The sequence below is a fragment of the Panthera pardus genome, unplaced genomic scaffold, assembly GCF_024362965.1.
Source record: "Panthera pardus isolate Hobbes unplaced genomic scaffold, ASM2436296v1 HiC_scaffold_5, whole genome shotgun sequence".
Lineage (NCBI taxonomy): Eukaryota > Metazoa > Chordata > Mammalia > Carnivora > Felidae > Panthera > Panthera pardus.
The window spans coordinates 8661804-8677039 of NW_026526980.1; the positions used below are offsets into that span (position 1 = coordinate 8661804).

At 53.5% G+C, this 15236-nt stretch overlaps 2 protein-coding genes across 4 annotated transcripts in view; one reads left to right on the forward strand and one right to left on the reverse strand.

Moving 5' to 3' along the window:
• Window positions 1-5629, forward strand: part of ABCC1 (ATP binding cassette subfamily C member 1) — a 140581-nt gene extending 134952 nt beyond the window's left edge. For both annotated transcript variants that reach the window (XM_053894464.1, XM_053894465.1), the window contains exons 28-31: window positions 1137-1295; window positions 1944-2110; window positions 3182-3376; window positions 3907-5629. In XM_053894464.1, coding sequence (XP_053750439.1) covers window positions 1137-1295; window positions 1944-2110; window positions 3182-3376; window positions 3907-4015 — 630 coding nt within the window. In that variant the 3' untranslated portion in view covers window positions 4016-5629. The remainder of the gene's footprint in view (window positions 1-1136; window positions 1296-1943; window positions 2111-3181; window positions 3377-3906) is intronic.
• A 5392-nt stretch (window positions 5630-11021) lies between these two features.
• Window positions 11022-15236, reverse strand: part of ABCC6 (ATP binding cassette subfamily C member 6) — a 51624-nt gene continuing 47409 nt past the window's right edge. For both annotated transcript variants that reach the window (XM_053894466.1, XM_019468697.2), the window contains 3 exons: window positions 15008-15174; window positions 11930-12124; window positions 11022-11612 (listed from right to left, as the gene is read on the reverse strand). In XM_053894466.1, coding sequence (XP_053750441.1) covers window positions 11504-11612; window positions 11930-12124; window positions 15008-15174 — 471 coding nt within the window. In that variant the 3' untranslated portion in view covers window positions 11022-11503. The remainder of the gene's footprint in view (window positions 11613-11929; window positions 12125-15007; window positions 15175-15236) is intronic.

Sequence of the window (15236 nt, forward strand, 5' to 3'; positions counted from 1 at the left end):
ATGGCTCGATGAGCATGTGAGGGTGTCACAAGTTTGGAATGTGCCCCTGGTCCCAGGCTGCTCCTGTAAGACGTCCTTGCCCTGAGACCTTTAGACCCTCCTCAGGAACGAGACTTAAGGGTCTTCCTGGTCACCTGCCATGGGACAGTGTTTCCTTCATCTCTAAACATGTGTATTTGTTAAGCCGTTCCTGCTGCGAGGCTCAGAACGTTTTATTCCCGTGAGATAATTTCTCTAAGAACAAGGGGAAGAAGAGAGTGGGTGGTGTTCTCACTGAGGCTTTATGGTTTGTGTTGTATCATGAGACTCTCCTCTGTGACATTTTTGTTAGAGGTTGGAGGAAGCCTGCCTTTCAAGAGCCCAGATGAGAAGGCAAGAGTTGTAACTGGGTGTCAGGAATGTCCATCATTGGCCACTGAACAGGGAGACCGGTCCTATCCATAGCCTCTTTGTTGCTCATGCAGCTGGGGTGGAGGGGAGAAGGTGAGGCATGCAGGGGCATCTGCTTGAATCTTTGAGATATTTCAGCAGCTCGGGATGGGAAACTCACCATCAAAGGACTGAAAAACAGTAGGGGGAAAATACCTGATGACCAGTATTTTCGAGAGTTGAAAACAAATGGGGCTTTATGGAAAACCCCTTCTGCCTGAGCCCTCTTTGGAGATCTGTGCTCACTTATCAAAAGAAGTGATTATAATTTTAACTTATAAAAAGAGCTGACAAAGAGAAGGAAGTCCCCTTTTTTATTTATTTTGACAGAGCACGAGCTGGGGAGGGGCAGAGAGGTAGGGGGTCAGACATCCAAAGCAGGCAGTGCACTGACACACAGAGCTCGATGCAGGGCTCAGACTCCTGATCTGCAAGATCATAACCTGAGCCAAAGTCAGATGCTTAATCGACTGAGCCACCCAGGCGCCCCGAGACAGAAGTCCTTCTTCACCCTTGACCAAAACAGCCCCTGAAGGAATGTCCCTGGGAAGCTACTGATGGGGAGGGCTGTGGTAGACACTGGGTCGACCAGGTGACTGAACTGCTCTAGGGTGGATACCTGAAATGAGGGCCCCATGGGGGAGGGCAAGAGGTGACCCCCAGATACCAGCCTTCCCGCCTTACCCTGGGCCCTTCCCGCCCCACAGGTTGGCATCGTGGGGCGGACAGGAGCGGGGAAGTCGTCCCTGACCCTGGGCTTGTTTCGGATCAACGAGTCTGCTGAGGGAGAGATCATTATCGACGACATCAACATAGCCAAGATTGGCCTACATGATCTGCGCTTCAGGATCACCATTATCCCACAGGTGGGGTCTGGGGTGCCCAGGGCGTCAGTGGGGCACCCTGAAAGCTTACGTAGGTATATTTTCAGGACAAACGTAAATGGGTTCCTATTTTGTTATTTTCATCGAAACCATACTGTTTCTTTGCCACTGAATCTCCTCTTAGCATACAAATACCAGTGGGAATTAACTGGATATCATTTCTTCACTCCCGCTGGCTCCAGTCGGGACAAGAATAAGTCTCTCAAGAGCCAGGAGTGGAAAATGGATTTTCTAGATTGATTTCTGTAGGTGGTGATTCCCTAATGTGTTGACTTGTCATGTTGTTTTCTCTAAGATTTTTTCTAAGACTGTACTTTGTAGGCAGGGAACAGGGAGGAATCCATGGCACTTGATGATCAGGGATTACCCAGGCTGCTTCTCTCTTCTGGAAGGTTCCAGTACATTTGCATATTGAAGCCTCTGGAAAGTCTTACAACAAGAAATCTATTGTATTTCACTTAATCCAAGGTTTTCCAAACTGTTTTCCCCCCATTATTAACGTCTCCAGAAAGGGTGATTCCAAGGAGCCCTGGGACCCTATCAGAAGTTTTCACACCCCACCCTTCTGCCTCATCCCTACCCAACGTGACGTGAGCCTCACATGCCATCTGCCGTTTTCTCCCCGAACAGGACCCTGTTTTGTTTTCGGGTTCCCTGCGCATGAACCTGGACCCGTTCAGCCAGTACTCCGATGAAGAAGTCTGGACGTCCCTGGAGCTGGCTCACCTCAAGGACTTTGTGTCAGCCCTTCCCGATAAGCTGAACCACGAGTGTGCAGAAGGCGGGGAGAACCTGAGGTAGGCAGGCATGCGAGGCCCTGACCGGGTCTCCTCGGCTCTGCCTTGGTCCTTATGCATGTGTGTCTGACCTGGGTTTGAGTCCCGGCTCTGCCACAGACAAGCCAATTTCTCTTAACCTCTTGGAGCCGCAGTTTCAATATCTGTGAAATGGGTTTCAGTCCAGACTTACTTTTTACCATGAGCTATAACCGGGATGCTAATATGGTTCCTTCCTTCCACCAGATTTATTCAGCTGAGAGTGACTGTCGCTTGTTAAACTGTTGAAAAGCTTCTCTGTCAGTCGGTTCATAGCACTTTTCTGAGCCCTCTGAGTCACCACTCACTGCCCCAGCTGCGTTGGCCCTTGTCCCAGGATCCACCCATGACCCAGCAACCAAAGTATTCATGTCTGGCACAACAGCAAACCAGAGTCCTGCTCCAGTGTTATTAGTCAGTGGCTGGCTCAGTTGCCCATCTCTGTGACCACCAACCACCAAGCCTCAGATGTGTTGAGCAGTGGCAGTGACCGTTCAGACACCTGGGGTGATCGGCCAGGCGGCTCTGCTGTTCGTGGCTCACTCCTCTGGTTGGGGGTCCGCGGGGGCAATTAGGGTCTGCTCCACTTGTCCTTCCTCCTTCAGCAGACCAGCCCAAGCACGTTGTCGTGGTGACGGCAGAGGTGCAAGAGCGCGCAAACCCTGGTGTGCATTCCCAGTGCAAGCCTCTGCTGGCCTTATGTTTGCCAGCATGCCCTTGACCAAAGCAAGACACGCGGTTGAGTCCAGAGTCAACGGGGAGGGTCCTACAGAAGGCACGCATGTGGGGCCATCTTGTGATGTCACACCGCCCCTCTTGCCCTCGTCACATATTTTGGATATCCCCTCCGAGTCCTGTGTTGAAAATGATCCTGAGCCCGCTTCTAGGTCAACAGCAAGAATGTCCTGGCATCACTAACGTCTGCCGTGGGCGCAGGAGCGGGGACTGGCAGTGCTTTCCTGGTGTCTCTTCTCTCTTCTCCCAGCTCAGGCCTGGGCTCAGGGTCAGGGGTGGTTGTGACACTCTGTCTCCTGCTCTTTGTCTCCGCTCAAGCGTTGGGCAGCGTCAGCTGGTGTGCCTGGCCCGGGCTCTGCTGAGGAAGACAAAGATCCTGGTCTTGGATGAGGCCACCGCGGCCGTGGACCTCGAAACCGATGACCTCATTCAGTCTACCATCCGGACGCAGTTTGACGACTGCACTGTCCTGACCATTGCTCACCGGCTCAACACCATCATGGACTACACAAGGTGATGCTGCTGGCATAGAAGGCCTGTCAGCCTTGGGATTTACCCGTTTGTACAGCATCATCCCGTGTCGAGTCACAGCCCTCTCTTTACGCTGGGTGTTTCTGGCATCACTCCATTATTGATTCAATCAACATACGTGTGTGAAGTCCCTGCCACATTCTTGGTCCTGTTCTAGGCACTGGGGACTCAGCAAGGAGGTATCAGAGAAGGAGCCTGCCTGAGGGACCTGATACGTTAGTTGGGGGCTGTGTATGGATATAGACAGCAAACACAGCAACAAACAAAAGCTGATTGCTCCGGGAAGGAAATGTAAGAAGTGACAGCCGGTAATGAGCATAAGCATCACAGGACTTAGACAGTGACAAGAGGAGGGATTGAGGATGGGCAGCCAGTTGGAAGGCTACTGCACCAGTCCTAACACGAGGCATTAGGGCCCTGACCCAAAGCAGGGAGTTGATCATGTGGCTCTTGGGGGCCCAGGGTGCCAACTCTTTCCCTATCCCTCATGTCTGTGTCCCCTCCTCTTGCAGGGTAATCGTCCTAGACAAAGGAGAAATCCGGGAGTGTGGCCACCCCTTGGACCTCCTGCAGGAGAGAGGTCTTTTCTACAGCATGGCCAAAGATGCTGGCCTGGTGTGAGCCCCAGAGCTGGTGCATCTGGTCGGAATTACAGGGCTGACAGGGCAGCATCCAGGGATGAGGCGCTGTTCTGGGGAACCCAAGCCTCCTGTCTGCTGAAACCAAAAAAAAAAAAGAAAAAAAAAAAAAACAAAAAAATGAAAACACACACAAAGCAGCCACTGTCCGGCCCCCAACCTGGAACTGACCATGAAGAACCAGGAGAGACCCAGAGATGCAGCCACCCCCAAACACTCCCACCCTCACCTCCATTGCCCCTACAAGATGTACATATGTTCTCACGCCCCTGGGAGTGCACACTTGTGCTCTTGGTGCTTTGTTAGGAGGTTTGGTGGCCAGACAGCCAGAGAAATGGGTTTCGTAAAATATGCTAGTGACCAAATCCAGCCAACTGCCTCAGATCTCTCCAGCCAAAGTCTGTGGATTCCGTCTTTGAGAAGCTCGCCGGCCCCCGACAGCTGCCCATGGCGCCTCTGACGTCCTTCCTCGTCTGGCTCCTCCCAGAATGCTTTGTTTCCTCGGGGCTGCAGGTGGGAAGTGAGGGGCCTGGGAAGATCATTCTCACCCTCGGGCAGTACCTTGAGGGCCAAGGACTCTCCTGTCACCAACCGTCTGGTCTCCCAGGCGCTCAGACGCTAGGTACTGATGTCCCAGCCCCACTTCACTGGTACATGCGTCACACATGGGGCCAGCCTCCACGTCCATGAACTTCTCACTGACGGGACTCCGCAGGACTTCTGGGCTATCTGGCCCCGGAGATCATCTCAGTGCTGACTCCCCAGCCTGGCTGCTCAGCTCCTCGTCCGCTCCAGTCTTCTCCCTGCTCTCCTTCCTCCCTCTTCCTACCCATTGCTAGAATGGCTCTACTTCTGTAGTCCCTGAGAGAGAAGATCTGCCAATGGTTATGAAGCGGTCAAGGTCAAGGGAGCACCAGGTACCTCCTAAGTACAACGCGTTGGTACCTAAATGAGCCCTGTTGATCCCCCTCCGCGCCTCCGCGTATTTAGATTTCTTTTCTCGCCCTTGGCATCTGGTTAGCTTGAAGGTGGCAGTGTGGAGAACTCGACATTTCATTACTGAGTCTCTTCCAGGATGAGAAAAGGACCCATTCACGAATATCAGTGACTGCGGCTTTTTCTTTCTTCTTTTTTTTTTTTTTTCCTTCAAATGCTGCTCTAGGGAGAAAAACAGTCTCAAGACTTTAATTTCTTGGGAGGAAGGGTTAGCCAAGGAGCAGCATTCCCAGGGAATGGCCACGTCGGCTGGCTTCTGACAGCTGGTCCACGTGTTCCTGGAGGAGAACGGAGAAGCAGAGTCCTTCGAGGCCCGGCCTGTTTAGAGCTCTCAGGGAGCACAGTGAGACCCCAAAGCAGAGGAAGGTCACTGCTACTCCAAGATTCATACTTGCTATGAACTACGTTGCTGACTTCAAACCCAGAGAAGCATCTTTCTTTTAGGTGGAAATACATATTTATTTTTTTTGTAAGTTATACCATTCTTTCACACTAGATAAACCAAGTTTTTCTTGGGGATCTTTTTCTAATGACTTACACTGGAAACGTGAACATTTGCAAATAATTTGCAGTAAAAAAAAATATTTTGTTTCTTACTGAACAGTTGTCCTGTGTTCTTGGGGCTTTAGCAGAGGCTTCAGCCCTGTCCTTCAGGAGTCAGGACTGGGTACCTTCTCGTCTGCTTCTCTCCTTTCTCTTTGGCAAACCTGTCGTCTCCAGCGGGAGCTCTCGTCCGGAGATGGGACCTTAGAGGTTAAGCAGGTGCAGTTTAGCGGGGAGTCAGCGTGGCACAGTGGACAGAGGCTGGGTTTGAATCCCACCCTTGGGTTCACTGGCCGTGTGACCCTGTGTGAGCCACTTGGTCTCTGTGCCTCGGCAGCCTCATCTGTAAGATGGGGCTGATCATACCTGCCTCCTGGGATTGTGGAGACAAGCAGCGGTGTGTCTGATATGCACAACCCTGGTCAGGTTCTAAGACACAAGGAGGGTGAAAGTCCCCTGTGGCCAAAATGACCCTAGAAAATCCCTTTGCATCAGGACAGGACAGGCTGTCCTGCAGTTAGCAAATTAGCCCTAAACTCTTAGGAAATGAACAAAAGGGTTTGTTTCTCACTCCTGTATCTTGATGAGCGTCGGGTGCCTCTCTAGGGTGCCTGCCTTCCATGCAGCAGCTTAGCGATCCAGGCCCTTCTGGGCTTATGACATCACCTCCAGAGGGCTGGCTTCCAGAGACCATAGCAGGGGAGGGGAACGTGCGGGTGATGGACACCCATTTTTCAGTGTCCCAAACCAGAAGCCACACAAGTCAGCTCCACTCAGCCCATTGGCCGGAATCATACGGCCCCAACCACACCGCAAAAGAGGCTGGGAAGTGCAGGGGCGTGTAAGGGAGAGCAGTACCTCTCCCTGCAGTCATTCGCATGTTTTCTGGGGTTTGGATAGTGCGTGAGTGAGGCTGCATGTTCGGTTTCTGAGTTTGAACTGGGTGAGTCTCGATGGTGAAGAATTCCCTGTAGTTGGGGAGCAGGCCATTTCTGCTGCTCCCTAAAACCGCGCACCAAGTAAATGTGCAGAGGGAGTTTCCCGACCCTGCCGGTCTTCCCTCCGACATTGCTGTCCTTGGACTGACACATTTGCCTCGCACGTTGTTGCGTTTAGGGACTGAAGCCTGAGTGTTCAGTACAGGGCTCCCGTCAGGGTGTTACCATTGGAAGGAGGTATTTATGCGTGTCGAGTCGGGGCAGGGGTTGGGGGGTGGGGTGTCAGTCTGAGAAGGGAGGTGTGCTCCTGTCTCCTGTCTCTGTGGAGCCTGACCCTGAATCACTAAAACCCCAAGCCGGGTCTATTAAACAGGTATCTGAGCGTGTGCCTACGGGTGTGCATTGTGAGACAACTGGGACTCCAGAGGGTCCCAGGCCTGACTCAGAGCTCCTTCTGCTTTACGAAGAGAAGACCGCAAGCCGCATTAACCCTGAAGAAGGTGGAAGCCAGAAGCACCAGGGTTGGGGCAGGGGCGCCTGCTCGTCCAGGTATGGTCCGGGTGAGCGCTTTCCTAACGTGGAGGGAGACGGCACCTGCCGTGTGCCGGGCCCTGGGCTCAGTGCGTAGCGTTGCTCGCACGGGAAGGGACCCCTGGGCCAGAGGGGAGCGGGCAGTGGACATGGTGCCTCCCAGTGTTGAGCTCTTGTCCGCCGTTCATTCTCGCACCCCCGTGCGGGTCCTGCAGCTCATTTCAGAAAAACACTCCCAATCAGACCGCTTCTCTTCCCTCCCATTCCTGCCACGCTGGTCTCTCTCTCGTGTTCCTGTGACAGCCACCACCTCAGTGGTTTCCCTGCTTTTGCCCTGGCCGCCCCCTCCCTGCAGTAAGTCTGTAAAAAAATCACATCACAACCCTCCTGCGGTCCCCATCTCGGCACCCAGACACCCCACGTAATCTGGCTTCCCATGACCTCTGCCCGCAGCTCCCTTCTGGCCACCTCACCGGCCTCTCCAGCCACAAGTCACACTCTGCTGGTGTTCCAGGGTGCAGGATGCAGGCCCAAGGATGCAAGACCAAGAGGGTCTTGCCTCTTGCTGGTCCCTCCCCTGGTGGTGGTACAGTGGCTGCTCTGTGAGAGCAGGGGGTTGATCTGTTTATTCCCTGATGAATGGCCCACCACGGCCATGGAGCATGTATCCAAGTGACTGGGTTCTCTGATCCAGGACAAGCCCTCTGTGCCGGGCCGTGAGCCAAGTGCGAAGTCATCGGGGACTCGAGAACTTGCCTTTCGGCACCTGTGGTTTCTTCCTTGGTACAGCTGGGATCCTTATGTCCACCAGGCCAGGTGGGTGTGGGGATGGAAAAAGATCCAGGTAAAGCAGCCAGCACCACAGCCGGCCCTCAGGACACCGTCCTACATGATGATGTAGGATTCATTCCTTTGTCCATCCGTCCGTCCATCCAGTCATGCAGTTGTCATTTACTGAGCCCTCTTGTTTGCTACACACCATGCCAGGTGCTGGGAGACACAGTGAAGACACATGAACAAATCCCTTGCCTCGAGAAGGCAAGGGGGGCCCTGGGGCACCTGGGGGGGCTCAGGTGGTTCAGCATCTGACTCTTGATCTCAGCTCAGGTCATGATCTCACAGCTCATGAGTTCGAGCCCTGAGTTGGGCTCTGTGCTGACTGCGTGGAGTCTGCTTGGAGTTCTCTCTCCCTCTCTGCCCCTGCCCCTGCCCCACTTGTGCGCTCGCTCTCTCTCTTTCTCTCTCTCTCTAAATAAATAAGCCAAGAGAAAAAAAAAAAGGAAAGGAGCCCTTTCCTTCGCTTCTGGTGGGATACCAGAGTGGAATTCAACCAGCAGCGAGCTGGTGTTTTAGAGCTAACGAAGTGTGCGAGAGGCAGTGCGGTACAGTGGATAGGACATGAGCTCTGGAGCCCGGCCACCTGGGTTCGGATCCCTATGCTATCTCCATTTTCTCATCTGTGAAAGGGGCCTCCTCAAAGCATCCTAGTAAGGGGATAATGATGGGACTTTCCTCCTCCCGTTGTAAGGATTCCCTAGAAAGCTGTGGCAGGCATTGGGGCAGGGCTTGGTAAGCGTTTGCAGTGACGGGAGGGGACACAGGTGAAGGTAAGGGACCTACTGAGACCGGCACTGACCACAGAAGGTCTGTACATGGCTTTTCCTGCATCTGTATTCCTCCCCCCCCCCCAACCCCAGCCTGTGGCAGGGGGACAGATGGCCTGGGTGGCCCCTGCAGTCCGGTCTCCAGGAAGCCGTGGTGTGGGCCCAACAACAGCCTCATTAGCACTGGCTCCCTGGGGGCACGCTCCGCCTGCTGGACAACCACCTCTCTCCATGAAAGAAGCCTTCGAATGACCCCCAGAGAGTTTGCCAAACACACAGCGGCTGCCTCTTTGGCCTGCGGTCGCTCTGCCCGGACGTTAGGGGGCTCCGTTCCAAGTAGAGAAATGGAAAGTGCTGTGTCTGGTCCCTTCCTCTGCTTCAAAGTTGGGCAGACGCCCCCCACGCCACGTCCTGGGCTGTGGTGGTAAATAGACCCAGGAGCAGAGCCCCACTCGGCCACTTACAAGCTGGGCGACATTGGCAGGTCATGTGAACTCACTGAGCGTCAGTTTCCTCGTTTATAAAACAGAGCTGGGAGGTGCTAGTGATGGTGGGGCCGGCCCCTTGTAGGCATGACCAGGGGCAGGCGAGGGACGCAGATCTCCCACTCTGCTTGCAAGGCGACAGAATGAGCTTCTGGCCGCCCCTTGGCAAAGGGAGGTAGGCACTGCCATTAGATCTAGATTTGGTTTACTCTGGGCTGAAAACCCTATGTTGAATGGACCAGCTGAAAGTCCCCGTGACTGGGCTGGGACAGGGCGGGCTCCAGGTCCCAGGAAGCAGGTGGGTGTCCACAGGCCCCTCTTGATATACCAGCACAGCCATTGTCCACGTCTCAGCGGATTAACCACGGGTCGGGTAGGCCCAGTGCCTCTCACCAGCTGATTGATCCCCTGGGGGACAGTGGCAGCATCTAGAGACATTTTTGTCACAACTGGAGGTGACAGTGCTATTGGCCTCTAGTAAAGAGGCCAGGGCTGCTGCTGAACGTCCATCCCAACACAGAATTAGCAGCCCACCTGTCAACAGTGATGCAGTTAAAGGGCGCCTGGCACCTCTTAATTTCGGCTCAGGACATGATCTCAGGGTCATGGGATGGAGAGCCACATTGGACTCCACGCTGAGCCTGCACCCCGCTTAAGATGCTCTCTCCCCCTCTGCCCCTCCCCAGCACTCACTCTCTCTCTCTCTCTCAAAATAAATAAACATTTTTTAAAGAGTGATGTGGTTAAAAAGATCCTGGTGTGTAAAGCCTTTACCCCCTGGAGGACCCACGGAGGTCCTCAGAACAGGATTGATGACTATAGTGAACATTGATCAGGCGTGCATTTGGTGCCCAGCTCACCTCTGCAGCCATGCCGTGAGGTCACTAAAGAACCGTGGGGCTGGCCTCAAGTTCTGGTCCAGGGACTTGACTCCTTTCTCAGGCTGCCCTTCACAGCTATATGCCTGTGTGGCCTCAGGCTGGGCTATTTTAGACTCTTGTCCCCCTTGCCTGGTGCCCGAAGCCAGTTTTAGGAGCCCTGTATCCGATTTCCGAGTGCCATGGGAAACCGGCCCGAGCAGCATGGCGCGTGGTGACTCCCCCTCATGAAAGCGAGCCCTGAACCATCCCTATCCAGGCCTCTGGCTGCTCTGGACGTCCCAACCACCATTGGGACTCCCCTGGGGAGCTGGAATTTGGTCTTCAACAAACAGAGGAAGTGTGTGCGGTGAGGAGATTCTCTCAGTGGGAGTCTGGGGGGGCTGGCTCCGCGAACCCTATTTATGGAGTTGAAAGTGTGCACGTGCTCATTCCCGGGACGGTCTGCTCTTGGTGTGGGTTGTGTGGCTGGTGCGACAGTTCAGATAAGACGCTCCTAGGGGCTCATCTCCGAGGGTAGGGGGGCACCAAGAGGTGTGGAATACTCCGGAAGCTTTGAAAATACGTCCCAAGGGGCGCCTGAGTGGCTCAGTCGGTTAAGCGTCTGACTCTTGGTTTTGGCTCAGATCACGATCTTGTGGTTCATGAGTTTGAGCCCCGCGTCGGGCTCTGCGCTGGCAGCGTGGGGCCTGCTTGGGATTCTCTCTCTCTCCCTCTCCTGTCCCTCTCCTGCTCGTGCCCTCTCTCTCAAGATAAATAAAATAAAAACAGGTAGCAAAATGGAGAACGCGTCAGCAGTTGTGGGCGGAGGGAGGTGGGTATGGTTACGAAAGCAAGCAGAGGGGTTCCTGTGGTAATGGAAACGTTCAGCATCCCGTCTGGTGGGGGTAGCTGCAGGAGCCTCCGTAGAAATGCGCGTGCACACACACACATACACACACACATCCACGTAAAAGCGGGAAATCTGAACAAGATCGGCCGATTGTACCACTATCAACATCCTGGTTATGATACTATACTATCGTTTTTCAAGATGTTACTAGTGGGGGAAACAGAGTAAAGCTACGCAGGAACTTTCTGGATTCTTGTCGTTGCTTGTCACTCGACAACCATCTCAGAATTAAGAGGGTGGTTTGTAAAAGGCACACACACACCACGGTCCCGGCCCCCCAGCCCCAGAGATGCTGATTTCTTTGGTCTGCGGTGGAGCCCAGACATGTGCAGGTTTCTAAGGTCCTCAGGTGAGGCCAACGGGCGGCCAGCCAGCACAGGGAGCCCCTCCAGGGTGGATGCGGCGGGATGAGCCCTCATCAGGCCAACCTGGGTGTTGCTGTGTCCTCCTGGGTTTGTGATGATCGGCCATTTTCTCTGCCATTTTCCTCCCAGAGATCAGAGGGGTCTAGATCCAATACTGAGGTGCCACTGACGACCCCTGGGTCACCTGTACCTCCAAGGCACAGCAGTCTCTCCGGGTTGGCGAGGCGAGGGCAGAGGGCTCAGACGAGGCCTGACTCCTGTGCCAGCCTGTGAAACAGGCCCTTCTGGGCCAGCAGCTGGACCGGGCTGCCACTCTCTGCCACCTGCCCCTTGTCCATGACCAGCACCCTGCAGGAGAGAGGACAATGGGGAGCCCTTACCGGCCCAATCTGCCCGAGCGCTTGCACCAGTGAAAGCCCAGCATGTCTGCTCTGGCAAAGTCCGGCCTTCCCTGCGGTTTCCTGACCCTGACCGCTAGGTTGGAAGCATCTTCTGGGCACGTGTTCTTGGGCTCATCTCCTCCCTGCTGGGCATCAGTTTTGCCACCTGTACAGTGCGCACGTGATAACCCATTCCAGTGCCCGTGCGGCTCTAAACCCTGATGCCTTCCTCTACGCCCGTGGGGGCGGAGCAGGGAGAGGGCCTACTCGGGGAAGGGTGCTTACCTGGCACAGTCCATCACAGAGCGCAGGCGGTGGGCAATGACCAGCACTGTGCACTGGGCAAACGAGCTCCTGAGGGCAGCCTGCATCTGGAGCTCCGTCCCCGGGTCCACGGCGGCTGTGGCCTCGTCCAGGATGAGGATCTGGGTTTTCCGGAGAAGGGCACGTGCCAGACACAGGAGCTGCTTCTGGCCCACACTGGGAAGGAGTGGGACGGTCAGGCCCGACGTTTCTCTACCTGCATCTCAGGACTTGCAGGGCCTGCCCACAAACGGATCCCCGGACAGCTGCAGAAGTTAGTGGGGCAGGTACACACACTCCTTCACGAGGGTCCCCAGTCCACAGAGCTGGCAGGAATCTCCTTCCTGCCATTTTTTGAGCAGGGAGACTCCAGGCAAGACATTCAAACCCCCGTGCCTCAGGTCCTCTCCCCAGTGAAATGGCTATTTCCACTTCTACTCGGTGCTCTTTATCTTGTGCCAGACATAGCCTACGTGCCTGTGCATGTCTTGACTCACGTCTCACGGTGACCGCAAAGGTAGTTACTGTACCAATGAGTCTTGTGACTTATCAGGGTGCAGGGCCAAAGAAGCCCGATAAAAGTGCTTAGCAGTGTGCTTGTCACAGAGTAAGGCCCCAGCACACAGCACACAGTTGCAACTGAAGGTCGCACAGTCCGTGACACCCCTGACCCTGGAGGCCCAAGGCTGTCTGGGGCGGTCTTCCTTCTCACGGCGAAGCCTTCCAGCAGCGTCTCTGGGGAACCAGGACCCGCTATGGCCACGCCCCTGGCGAGCTGGGTGACCCCGGGGCAACTTTCAAGCCTCATAAGCCAATCCTGCAGAAGGGGATTCGTGAGGGGGCCTCTCTGAGGTTTACAGGGAAACATTATTTTTCCCTCCATCCAGGCACTGTGTCTGCAACTTAACACGTATAAGTCAATCCTCGAACAGGAAGGAGATACTCACTATAGTTCTCTTTTCACTCACTTCTCTCTTGGGCAGAGAAGATGAACTTGCCCAAGGTCCTAGAGCTGGTAACTGGGGGAGGCTAGATTTGACGCGTGTCTAAACTCTCAGCCACCAAACTACACTGCTTCTCTAGTGAGCAGAAGCTCTGATGAGGCTGTCACCCACAGCCTCTTACCCTCACACCTCTGGGGGAAGATGGGGTTTTAGGATGCAGAACGTCTTTGTTTTCAAAAAGGCACGCAGGCGTCCATCCGTGAAGGAATGGGCAAGAAAAATGTGGTCCGTCCCCACAATGGAATAGTATTCAGCCTTAAAAAGGAAGGGAATTCTGGCACATGCTGCAATACTGATGAGCCTTGAGGACATTATGCTGAGTGAAACGAGCCAGTCACAAAAGGCGAATACTGTAACACTCCCCTTAAATGAGGTACCCAGAGTAGTCAAAGTCACAGAAACAGGAAGCAGAATGGGGGGTGCTGGAGGCTGTGGGCAGGGGAAAATAGAATTTTTTTAAGGCTTATTTTCCTTTTGAGAGAGAGAGAGAGAGAGAGAGAGAGTGTGTGTGTGAGCAGGTAAAGGGCAGAGAGAGAAAGGGACAGAGAGATCCCAAGCAGGCTCTGAGCTGACAGCAGTGAGTCTGACATGGGGCTTGAACTCATGAACTGGGATATCATGACCTGAGCCGAAGTTGGACACTCGACCAACTGAGCCACCCAGTTGCTCCTAGAATTGTTTTTTCATGGGTACAGAGTTTCAGTTTTGCAAGATGGAAAAGTTCTGGAAATGGGTCACATAATTATGTGAATGTATTTAACACTATGAATTGTACATTAAAAAATGGTTGGCCATTTATAACTATGTCGATGGAACCAGAGGGTATTATGCTAAGTGAAATTAGTGAGAGAAAGACAAATATCATGTGACTTCATTCATATGAGGAATTTAAGATACAAAACAGATGAACATAAGGGAAGGGAAGCAAAAATAAGATAAAAACAGGGAAGGGGACAAAACATAAGAGACTCTTAAAAATAGAGAACAAACAGAGGGTTACTGGAGGGGTGGGGGGGGATGGGCTAAATGGGTAGGGAGCATTAAGGAATCTACTGAAATCATTGTTGCACTATATGCTAACTAACTTGGATGCAAAGTAAAAAAAATAAGTAGGCCCTATTTTCCAGTATTTATGAATAAAGATGAGTGTATTCTAGTAAAGAAAAAAAAAATGGTTGGGGCACCTGGGTGGCTCAGTTGGTTAAGCATCCGACTTTGGCTCAGGTCACTATCTCGCAGTTCATAAGTTCGAGCCCTGGGTCGGGCTCTGTACTGATAGCTCAGAGCCTGGAGCCTGCTTTGGAGTCTGTGTCTCCCTCTCTCTCTACCCCTCCCCCTCTCATACTCTGTCTCTCTCAAAAATAAATATTAAAAAATTTTTTTTGATGCTAAATTTTATGTTAGGTGTATTTTACCACAACTAAAATTTCTTTTTTTTTCTTTTTGAGAGAGAGCAAGAGCACGAGTCGGGGAGAGGGGCAGGGGGGTGGGGTGAAAGAGAGAATCTTAAGCAGGATCCACACTCAACACGGAGCGTGGTACAGGCCTCAATCCCATGACCCTGGGATCATGACTTGAGCTGAAACCAAGAGTCAGACGCTCAACCAACTGAGCCACCCAGGCGCCCCTAAAATTTCTTCAGAAAGAAACATATACCATATGTTACTTAGAACCCACAGTGAGAGTGGAATTCGTGCCCACATCAAACACGATACTTTCGTAGCAAAAGAAATGCTGAGAGGGATAAATAGACTATAAGTAGCCTTGTGTCAGTAAGGGTTGGGTTTTGTCACCCAAATAAATTGAGGAACTGAATTGAGGAACTGAACTGAGGAAAACAAAACTGGATATTCAGAGACTGTGTTGGAGTTCAGAATTGCTGATGAGGGACGGGATTCATCCTGTGAGTACTAACAGAATGAAGCTGGTAGTCCCGTGGGGGAGGCAGGTTTCCAGGGCATGTTACCCTGGGGACAGGGCAGTGCGGGCAGCCTCAGCCACACTCGCCTCTCCACGCAGCTCCTCCCAGGCCCTGGTCGTGGCGGGGCAAGCCTACCTCAGGTTGCAACCTTGGTCAGCACACTCATACTGCAGCTGGCCAGGCAGGCTGGCCACCAGGGCTCTGAGCTGCACCGTGTCCAAGGCCTCCCAGACGGCTTGGTCCGAGTGCTCCTGCAGCATGTCCAGATTCATCCGAAGCGAGCCAGGGAACAGGGTAGGGTCCTGGCCGGAAGGGGCAGTGGGTCAGAGCCGGGCCCAGCCACGCCTCCCACCTCTGCCCACCC